At 32.8% G+C, this 12018-nt stretch overlaps 1 protein-coding gene across 1 annotated transcript in view; it reads left to right on the plus strand.

Moving 5' to 3' along the window:
- Positions 1-3241, plus strand: part of CSMD3 (CUB and Sushi multiple domains 3) — a 795885-nt gene extending 792644 nt beyond the window's left edge. Inside the window, exon 62 of the mRNA XM_069081309.1 lies at positions 1249-3241. Within this exon, the coding sequence (XP_068937410.1) occupies positions 1249-1408 (160 nt within the window). The 3' untranslated portion in view covers positions 1409-3241. The remainder of the gene's footprint in view (positions 1-1248) is intronic.
- The last annotated feature ends 8777 nt before the right edge of the window (positions 3242-12018 follow it).

The raw sequence follows: 12018 nt of genomic DNA on the forward strand, positions 1-12018 counted from the left end.
TCTATCTATCTATCTATCTATCTATCTATCTATCTATCTATCTATCTATCTATCTATCTAATTACCATAAAGTAGAGCATTTGTAAAATAAAGAAGCCAAAATCAATGAGATTTGGCAGAAAACAACACATACCTGGAATATGGCCATGGGAGATTGTTTAAAAGGAAAAGATCAAATAAAAAGGGTGATGGAGTATTTTACATCAATAGTCTATTTGTATATGGCAAGTCTGTTAGGTATTGTAATGGATATCACTCCTCCAGGCCTGCGTTTAGGAAGATGAGTTCAAGTCCAATCTCAATCTCAAAACATTTACTAGCTATGTCTCCCTGGGCAATTCAATCTCTGCTTCAGTTTCCTCACCTGTAAAACTGGCATAACAGCTCCTAACATAACAGAAAGGTTATTGTGAGATCTAATGAAATAATGGTTATAAAGCACTTAGCACAATATCTATTAGGTACTATATAAATGCTTTTTTCCCTCTCTCCTCTTCCTATGCAGAAATCTTAAACCTAGGGGAAAAGGTATTGTGATTACTTGGTTAAGGATCATGTATTCAGTCCTTTTGAATCCCAGGCTTCCTTCAAGGCTTACTCTAGGCACCTCTCCTACAAGGGGACTTTCTGATTACACACTCCCCCATGTTACTTTGTATTTATATTGTTAATATTTGTAATTAATTTATATGTAGATATGTTGCATGCCTTATCTCACCCCACTTACCCTGAGAAACTAAGCTCCTTGAGGTCAGGGACTGTTTTTCATTTTTTTAAAAATCTTTAGCACCAAGTACTAGATGTGGAACATAGTAGATGTTTAATAATTGTCTGAATGAATTTTCAAGTATATACAATTAGCTACTATTATTACTTTAGGAAGCTTTAATCTTCAAGTCTCAGGTGTTATCATTGTAACTTGAAATGATATGTTAACAGGCTTTACTTTATAGCATATCTAACACAATTCTTAATTACCCACAATAAATAATTAATGGTTTCACTTTAGTTGTATATCTGTGTATATGTGTTTGTTCTTATGACTCAAGTGTAGTTACTGGTGAGTTTCATGTCTATGAAAGAATGATCAATCATTTTCTATTACAAAATTTGTTTAGTTTTTCTTAGTACTTAATTATTTGTGAAAGAACGAGACTAAACATTAATGGGCTGGCCCTTCATCTGCTGTTTTTAATAGAGGAAATCTCAAGTAGTCACAATTTGTCTAATCCATTTTCTCTTCCATAGGACTGCACCTAAAACACAGTATACTGGATGTTCAGTACATGAAAACAACAATGGCCAAGCAGCTTTTGAAAACCCCATGTATGATACCAATGCAAAATCAGTCGAAGGGAAAGCGGTACGATTTGACCCCAACTTGAACACAGTCTGCACAATGGTATAATGTAGTAACCCTTTGGCTTCTTCAGAAGTTTGGAAATGGAACCACAACACAGTGCACATTTAGGCCACTGCTAAACAAATTAAAGCACACTTTTCAGGATTTACTGGGTCACCTTTTCCTGAGGAATGAGAGAGAAGAGTGTTTTTTTTTCATAAACTGGAACATGACTCTTCTTCATGTTTACCATGGAGAGTTTTACAGAGAATCGGCTGCACTCTGTGAGTGCTTACTCACAGTTTATTTGCTTTTTTAAAAAAGGAGATTATTCTAAAACATAAACTTATTTGCATATATTGGAGGAGCATCCACTATCAGTATTTCTGTGCTTTATAAACTATATTAGAGGGACTGGGTTAAAAAAAAAAGATATAGGGTAGAAAATAAGAGCTATACTTACAAGAGACAATAGGTCACTGACTTCTCTTTAACAGTCATGAGATACATCATTCCCATGCGTATGTACTTTGCACCACTTTATCAGCTATTCATCTTTGTTAACCAAAATATCATTTTCCATATTGGTTTGTTTTTAAGATCATGACATGACCCTGAAATTGCTTAAAGAGTTAATTTATACCACAGATGAAAAATAAGGTTTATGCTCTTATTTCACTTCCCAGTGTTCTCAGTTCCTCAGTGTTATATCAGCATTCCTGTCTTAGGTTGGCAGTAATAACTTCTACAAAGGGCAACGAGATCATGCTTTTCCCATTGATAGCCCATTGTTCAATAATTAGTTTAGTCATTGAGTAATGGGTTAGTGTGGAATTCTTGACTCCATTATGCTTTCAGAACCTGGCAAAACTTACTAAAAGAATAAAAAAAAAATGCAATTATATATAATCTCAAAGTGACGGTCTTATTAAAGTTCCCATTTTTTTTTTGAAAGACCAAGTAGTACGTGTTAAACTGTGGTATCAATACAATTATACTTCCATATTGAAGTCTCTACCTGAACCATTTTCTGTTTTATTACCATGTAAACATTATTTCACTACTTCTGTGTTTAACCAGGATATATGTATTATCTATAAAATACACAGAGTTTGGATATATATTTTGGTTTCAACTCTCAACAATAATAATTGGAATATTTATTTATAAAGGTCAAGCAATAGAAATCTGGTTTTAAAAAAATCCCACAATTTCATCAAGGATTGCTATATTGACAAATTCTCCCAACTCCTTGTCCTAATGGGAAGGTTTGGGACATAGTAGAGTGGTTTCCATTTCATAGTGGGAAATCTTTTTCAGCTTGATGACTAGTCATTTCAAATGGACCATATAGTAACCCCAGTTTTTTTTTTTTATTTAGTGGGCCATTGTCTTCCTTTCATAGCATGTTACATTTCATTAGATGCAAATCTGTACCCATTGTGAACTATCTGTTACTGTCCCTTTCCAATATGAATAACTCTGTGAAAATCTAAACTTTTCATACCATGATACAGAGTGCCTACCAAAAATCATTGCACCCAGGATTGCTGCTTGGATTTCTACAACATTTAATGAATTTCGTACAAACCACTTTGAAACCCATTGTTTTGAAAATTCATATGAATCTCTCAAAACTGTATTCTACTGATAGGATGCTGTTTTATATTTTATGCCATCAATTATTTATTCTTGTTTATTCAAATGACTGCAATAACAATGATTCATTCATTAATGTTAAGGTTAATACATTTAAGACCTTGTTTAAACAATGTTTCTTCTGCAACTGGCTACTCCTCTTATATTAATGCATACACTTTTGTAAAGAAGTATATTTTTATGAAAAAAAAATTTGTAAAAGTATGATGTAAATTTTCAGTGCAATGTAAACAAAATAAAAATGGATAATTGCTTTTTTAAAAATGCTGTGTGTTCTTTTCAAATTCAGTTTGTTAATCTAATTTAGGGATGACTGAAAGTGAAGAATATTTTATAGAATATTAAATTGGTAAGATTCTACTTATGACAAATTCTACTTCCCAATACTGGCAATACAATAGTGAAAAATAAAGAGTTTATTTTCCATGTTGTATAGATCTGTAACCTTGACACACCATTTGAAGTGAATCAAGCCATTATACAAGTAGTAGCAGGATGAAAATCAGATAGCTATATTTTTCATGAATGTAAATATTCATTCACAAATATCTAATTTGGATTTGGCTATCTCTCAAAATTCCATATCCACCTTTACCAAGATACTTTCACTTTATTGCTGAGGACCTGGTAGTGATATTTTGATGACATACAAACCCAAGTCAATTTGCCAGTATAATAATAGCTAATATTTATATGATATTTTGAGTTTTGCAAAGAATTTTGTATACACTATGAAATTTGAGCCTCACAATAACTCTGAAAGGTCGGCAATAAAGAAATTATCTCCATTTTAAGATGAGTAAACTGATGATCAAAGAGGTTAATAACTGATTTACCTAAAATTAGAAAGCTAGTGGGCATTAGAGGCAGGATATGAACCTTTGATTATTCCTAATTCTATTTTTACAATGTTCTAACATATTTTCCATTATACTATACAATCTCTTTCAAGTTTGTAAATAAGCACAATGACTATGACTTTATTATCAAGGAAATTAGTAAATTTCTTTGAATTTCATATTGTGTAATACATGTACACTGGTTTGTTATAAAATAACACAATATATATAAAGCAGTTGGCACAGTGCCTGGCATAGGGTAGGTGCTTAATAAATGCTAGTTCCCTCTTTCCCATTCCCTTTGTAAACTTAAACACATTATATAAATCTGAAGTCAGTTTTATTTCATTTCTTTTGGATTTTTCTTTTCCATTTTCCTTTCCATTTCTTTTGTTTCTGAATTTCATATTTTTTTCTTTCATAGCTGAAGACATACGGAAGTTCATATACCATCTAATCCTACCCAGCCTACTTCTTTCTTGTGATTACATGTACATGAGGTTGACCTTCTGATTGCCACTCTTTGTACCTCTTCTTATACCTTCAATCCAAAATAAGTATTTTTCCCTCTTCATATTTAACAAAATTTTCATTCCTGTTTTTATTTTTCTTCCTTTTGATTTTGTTCTGTTTTAACTTTTTTTCTATAATTTTGAAATCTGTTCCCTTTTTTTCTTTTATAATCTTTTAAAATATTTTTATCTATTTTCATTTCTCTCCCCCATCCCTTTTTTGCCTTTAGTCCATTACCCCACAATTAAAGTATTCGGGGTGAGGGACTATGGGTTCTGTAAAGGACAGATATCCTTATGGTCATTATCAGTTATTATAAAAAAATATCACACTCTCTATCTTCTGAGGAATTCTCAGGCAATTGGTTATGGAATTCCCAGACAAGGATTTCTCATACCAAGGAATACTCACAGTTATGGGAAAGAAGGCATTAAAATCAAGGTTGTTTTGGTTTGCTCATATGTTTCCAAAACAAATTCTCCCAAACATTAAGAAAAAGAAATAGAATAAAAGAAATTTTATCTAAACTGTACATGTATATGTGTACATACACATAAAATAATTTACTAAAATGCCAACCTACTAAAATATTCAGGTTTAAAAATGCAATATTTTGAGGGGGAGGGAAAGACTCATCTCTAAAACTCAAGGACATGCATGAGGGCGGGAAATAATTTAGAAAGGAGAGCTAGAAATTCAACTGAAAAAAAATATTGACTGTTCTTCAAAAGTATTGGCAGGAGAAACTTGGAAGGTAAGAGAATATTGATCTGAGAAGATGTACATGCAGCAAAATCTGAGAAATAGCTGTCAACTTTCATGAGCTTTGTGCAATGATTTAATTTAAGAGCAGTTTTGAAAGTTATGGCAGAACAGGAATGGCCAATGGACATTAAACTGTTTTTTAGTACACAATATAATGGGGCTGGCAAATCTCTTCCGGCCACTTTCCCAAGTCTCAATAAATTCACACACAAAAATGTTATATCCTTAGCAACAGAACTCATAAAAAGTTGACTTTTGGGATCCTCTCTGGAGGATTTAGGGGAAAAAATGGGGGGAAAAATCATAGCAGATGAGAAGATATAGGGACCTTGCAATCTGAAGAGGTGGAAGAAACAGTCATGCACAAGATCATGGTGCCTTCTAAGAATCAAAGTAAGTGGAAATTCAAATGCATATCATAAAAGTGTCAAGGCAAAAAGAATTCCTTTAATTTTAAAAGGTTAAAACCTTGATTGTGACCATTTCCCAACCATTAAAATAAGCATTTAAGTATTCTGCTCAATTAGGCAAGATCAACAATAAAATGGTTACATGAATGAAACTTTTTTTGAAAATCAACTTTTTAAAAATGTCTTTGAACTCTAGACTTAAAGTGTTGATTCTCCTGAAGGACCCTACTAAAATAGGAGATTTTAGGGTTAACACATTAAGACATTATAATTCATTATCATACCATTAACTAGTGTTTTGTTTCTATATAAGTGAACTGTAACTGTGTAAGTATATAACTGCACCTGTAAAAGGTCAAGTCATATACAGAGGATAGCACAGGTAAGTTTTGATGCATAGAAAAGGGGAAAAAAAGTAAGAGGAATGAGGTGCCCTCTGAAAACAGCAGGTACAGGTAGGATGTTGTTTTTGAGATTCCTGGGAGCTGTAGGAAGGTAAAGACATTCTTATTAAGGCACTTAAAATGGGCTAGGAAAGGATTCAGAAGAATAACATTGTCTTCTAGCTTTGCCGAGGGCCAATTTGGTACTCAAGGATTCCTAGTAAATTTCATGGAAATCTGAATATATTCAGGTTGAACAGATGCTAATTTTCTTTTCCCAGTCTTTCAAAGATACGGAAAAGAGGCCAGGAAGACTAGGTCTAGGCTGACAGATGTGGAAGAGTAAAATTCAATTTATTAGAACAAATGGAATTGTTACGGATCTATGGATTCAAAAATTATTTTTAGGTTTGCTATATCCAATGGAAATTTATAACATTTTCAAAGAAAAATAGAGAACAGGCTTTTAAATTTTCAAGAGGACTTTTTATATTTTAATCTTTGTTACATTATAAGAAATGACATTTTATATTCTTAATATTAAAAGCTAACATCTGAAACTCATCAATTTAAGGAGGAAAAGTTAAAACAATATGAGGTGACAAGTTTTAAACATTGCCTATGGGTATGTAATCTATTTATATGCTGAGGAATCATATCTCTTAGATCACTACCAAGGGACTGAGTTATTCTGACTATAAGAAATTTGTGCACTTGGGTATAATAGTTGAAGAAAATTAGTAATATGATTCCAATTGTATTGACATTTTCTTTTTGATAGATAACTACAAAGATCCTTTATGATGGCATAATCAGAAAACTATTGTGGTTTATCCAAAACTTTGTTAATTCTTTCATGGTAGAATAACCAAAGTGATCATATATGTAAATATAGCTGTGCCTAGATGATGCCAAAACATCTGAATAAGAAGTGAAAAAATAAGCTTATCATCAGATGTTTAATCCCCATATTTAACCAATACTCATATATTTGAATATACTGAATATTCAACTTGATTTTCATTTCATTTAATTGATCCACACATATGAGTAGAAATTGCATTAAATAGTCTTATACTGACCTCAAAAGGTATAGGTCCCATGCCAATCATGCAACTTACTGTACCAGAAAGAATTTCAATCAATCTATTTATTTTCAAAGAAAGACAAATATTTTTCTGGGTTTTTTTTCCAACCATGAAGTGATAAAATGGGAATATTCTTAAAATGATAGCTCTAGAGACAAAAGGGACTTCAGAAGTTATCTAGTAGAATGTTTTCATTTTACAAGTCGTAAAAATCATCACCTAGTGACCTAACTTCTGGTGAGGGCCCTGTCCACACGTAATCAGATTGGTCCTCAGATGACTCTTAAGAACATAAATTCTGAACATAATTATTCCTTTATTTGAATTCAGGCAGCTACATAGTATAATACATAGAGTACAGAACGTGGATTCAGGAAGACCTGAATTTAAATCCTCCCTCAGACAGTAACAGTGACCCTCAGCAAGTCACTTAAACTCGGCTTCAATAGGATGTCCTTTCCTGAAAGCATAGTTTTGAGGATCAAGTGAGTAAAAGCACTTTTCAAACCTTAGAGTCCTATATAAATACTATTATTATTAATGATAGTAGTAGTAGTAATAATAATAATAATAAAATAATAAATCATTTCCAGCTTGGTAGTAAGTACTAGTACATGTGCTTCCCTGATGATGATGATGATGATGATCATAGTGCTATAAAGTTTACAATGTGCTATATATGTGTATGTGTGTGTGTGTGTGTGTGTTATGTTCTCTCACTGGATCCTCACAATAACCCTGTAAAGTATGTACTATTTATTATCACCCTTTTTGAATTGGAGGCTGACAGATTTTAACTGACACCCATAGTTGTATAGTGTCTAAAGTATAATTTAAATTCGGGTCTTCTTGACTGCAATCTCAGTGCTTTATATATTATACCACATGGGTGCCCCAATAGCTTTTGTGAACTCAGGGTCACTTCCATACCTTAATGAAGTACCAGAAAAGGATTTCAGTGGAGGTGTAATTATTGTGCAATATCATTATACCCTGACAATATGTGATTAGCTTTATACAGTTAATGATGAGATATAAAAGTACCTCAAGCATGAGGATAGAAATAGTATTTCATTGTGAAAAAAAATTACAAGAGGAATCTTCCATGTTATCAAGAATACAACAATGTAATTTTATAGGACATATAATTAGTCAATATAAAAAATACAGCAATTATTTTTAGATCATCTAAAGATTGACCTAAAAACTCATCTAAGATAAACTGCATAGTTGGAAAAATTTTTATTGTACAAACTGTGCTTTGAAGTTAGATGGCCAGTCTATTGAGATAGTGCAAGAATTCATTGACATTGACATGCAGGGTCGTTAAGTTAGGTTCAGAATTGAAGAAAAAGAACAGAGAAGGTTGGATGGCATTTGGGAAAATGCCCAATACTTTAAGTGACCCCAAACTGTTCTTCAACATAAAGCCCACATGTTTTAAAACCTCCAGTCTCTAGGTAATGCAAGATAATTAATAATCATGTAATATTGTGATCTCTCAATAGTTAAAGTTATTGGTGAGTCACAGGACAATTGGAAGTAGGCTGCAGCATATATCCAACACTGATCTATGCATAACAAGAGGAGTTATGATTTTTTTAAGAGGAAGTGGGCAGATCTAGACGTGTGATATAATTTTTTTAGGGAATACTCATGAGTATCTTCCTGCAACAAATGAGATGAGCAAAGTTGCCTGGTGGATGGAGAATTTACATGACTTTCAAAGTTCACAAATAATTATCAGAGGACAGCCTGATCATCAAGGTCTTGAACACCAGGTTCTATCCACTGGGAAGGTGCCTCACAGAGTATCAGATATTTTTCAAGAAATTGGAAAAGGAGATGGATTATCTATGTAATGTAAATGAAATGATATGAGAAGTAGAGTGCCTTATAAATAGTAGCTACTTAATAAATTCATGTTTAATTGAGTATCTGTATCAGTGGTATCATAGATATTTTGAAGTATAAAGATAGATACCAAGTAGCCATTTTAGAGGAAAATCCAAAAGAAAGTTGATGTATAGCACTTGGTAAATGATACTTCTCCTTATTCCATTTAGAGATATATCATCCCATGAGATTCCAATAATCTTAACTGAGAAGTTTCTATTCACATGAGCATAAAACGGGAAAAAAGAAATACCAACATTTGGTCTGTGTGGGAATTAGTTTACCTTTTTAAAATATTTCATCTAAATTTTGTTTTTTAATTACCTTATGCCAATACCTCATCTCAGCACTATCTTTAATTTTTTAAAGATACTTCTCTATGGCAGTGAATCTGTGATATTATTCATGAAGTTACACCCTCCAACAGTACAGATTATACTTTCCCATTTTTATAATGTTTTGCCATATCTTCCCATAAATTCTCTAAAATGATTCTCCTTAATATGCTAGAGGCCTTACTTTATTCCATTTAATATCCAATAAGTGCAGCAATAAGGATGTCCATCTTTTATCATTCATTCTCATTATAGGATTAGGCCACCTCCTTTGCTGATGAAATATTTCCTGGAAGGGCACAGCTAGGTGGTGCAGTGAATAGAGCACCAGCCTGGAATCAGAAGGACCTGAGTTCAAATCCAGCCTCAGACACTTAACACAAAAAACTAGCCATGTGACCTTGGACAAGTCACTTAACCCCAATTGCCCTGCCTTCCCCCCTCCAGAAAATATAAATCAAAAAAAGAAATATTTCTTGGATAATATTGCTTATGCCATTTTTCCTCCCACAAGAGACACATTATATTCTTCGTATGTCCATTATGAATCTCTCCATTGTCCTTTTGATTAATCAAAGATTGGCACATATAAAGAAACATAATATTGTGAGGAAAATATATTGGCTCTGGTAATGTATTAATTTCCAAAATGACTTCATCATGAAGTCTATTAATCTGTGTTCAGTTAATTATTCATAATTTAAAGATTTAGTAACACTGATTGAAATGTAAGAAACAAAAAATTTTTTCAGTGTGGATATACTATAAGTAATAAAAAAAATTTAATCTGCCCATTAAATTTGTTTCTGGTTCATTCTTTTGAACATAGGCTTAGCACGAAATGAATTTTTTGTCATAATTTTAGCCATTAGTGCTACAGAATAAGAGACTGAGAGGACAATGAGAAAGGTCATATATTTCCTTTTGCTGCAGAATATCAATGTAAGGTAATAACTGCATACAAACTTTCTCCTAACTAATGCATACTTCTTTTTCTTAAAGATCTAGAAAAAAAAGTGGAAAAAAAGACTTAGAAAAAAGCTACCTCTGAAGCTAATTTTCATGAGGGAGAATCCAATGCAATAAAGTAAGAACTCATAACATGAATTGTGTTAGCTTTTATTTATGATGGTATTTCTGGGATATTTTTAATGGTTCTTATATTTTAATGTTTTTAATGCTCAGTAACCAATAGGATTGTTCTCAAGTATAAATAAAGCATCGGAAAAGAAAACAAGAAAACTGAGTATGCAAGATTTAAAAAGAGAGATTGCAACTCTGCTCTCTCTATTATAAATGAGCTTCACACAGACAACACTGGAGAGGCCAAAGATAGTGGGAGCAGGAAGAAATATATGAGAAATAATTAACTTTGAAGCAGATCCAAGCTAATGTCATAAAATAAATATATTATCAAAAAAGAAGATGAACTGGTTCATGTGGCAAAAGAAAGAAATGATTGATAGGAAGCCTACATTCTGTACTTGCATACTTTGTATGTTGGGAAGTATAAGGAAGGTTTTCAACAGGTTGGGTAGAAATTTAATGGTGTATTTATGGGAGAACACAAATGAGAGCTGCACCAGTTGGGCAAGTATAGATGGGTTACAATCTACATCATTGGAAGGAACATCCAAATTGATGGAATAATAGATCTTTTTCCATATTTTTAGCAAAATTCTCTCTCCCTCTGTAGATGTATGCATGTATGTATGATATATGTGTTTATGTGTACAGTCACATACACACAAATACTATATATGTATATATGTGTGTGTGTTTGACAATTTTGACTATCTGTAAAGATGTTCATGTGAATTGACTTTAATAGTATTATCTACATAATTTTTTGATTTTTTTCACTTTTTTGTGAGCCAATTAGACAATTAGACAACATTCATTAAACATTTCCTGTTTTCCTGGTACTATGTTAAATGGTGGGGAAACAAAGAAAGGGAAAAGAAAGTCTTTGTTTTCAAGAACCTTGAGTTCTAGTGAATGATTTAACCTACAAATATTTATACAACATAAACAATGCTAATGGAAGGTAATCCCAGAGGGTAAGGCACTAGAGGTGGGGGTTGGAAGGTGAGGAGGGACCAAGAAAGGCTTCCTGAAGAAGGTGGGGTTCTAGCTGAGTATTTTATAATTTTTTTTTGGCAAGGCAATTGAGGTTAAGTGACTTGCCCAGGGTCACACAGCTAGCAAGTGTCAAGTGTCTGAGGCCAGATTTGCACTGAGGGACTCCTGACTCCAGGGCCAGTGCTTTATCCACTATACCATCTAGTTTAACTGAGACTTAAAGGAAGCCACAGAAACCAGAAACTGGAGAAAGGAAAAAAAACATTACAGACATTATGGATAGCCAGCAAAAAGGCACAGGAGGGAGACGGAGTGTCATTTGAGAGGAATAACAAGATCACCATTGTGACTAGATTACAGATAGAAGTGAATTGTAGGAGACTAGAAAGTTAAGAATGGTCTAGTTTGTGAAATGCTTTAAAGGCTAAACAGAAGATTTTATATTTGATCCTAGAAGAAATAGGGAGCCACAAGTGTTTATAGAATAAAGGAGTGACATAGTTAGGCATATACTTTAAGAAAAATCACTTCAGCAACTAGGTAAAAAATGAATTAGATTAAAAAAGACTTCAGGTAGGAAAACTAAACAGAATTCTATTGCAGTAGTCCAGTCACAAGGTAATAAGTGCCAGCATCAGGATGTCAGCTGTGTGAGTAGATCAAGAGGAATATATATGATAGATATTGTGGAAGTGGAAAAAGCAAA

This window comes from Petaurus breviceps, unplaced genomic scaffold (assembly GCF_028583685.1).
Source record: "Petaurus breviceps papuanus isolate PSGF00001 unplaced genomic scaffold, PetGlider_PUasm1.0 98, whole genome shotgun sequence".
NCBI classification, from domain to species: domain Eukaryota; kingdom Metazoa; phylum Chordata; class Mammalia; order Diprotodontia; family Petauridae; genus Petaurus; species Petaurus breviceps.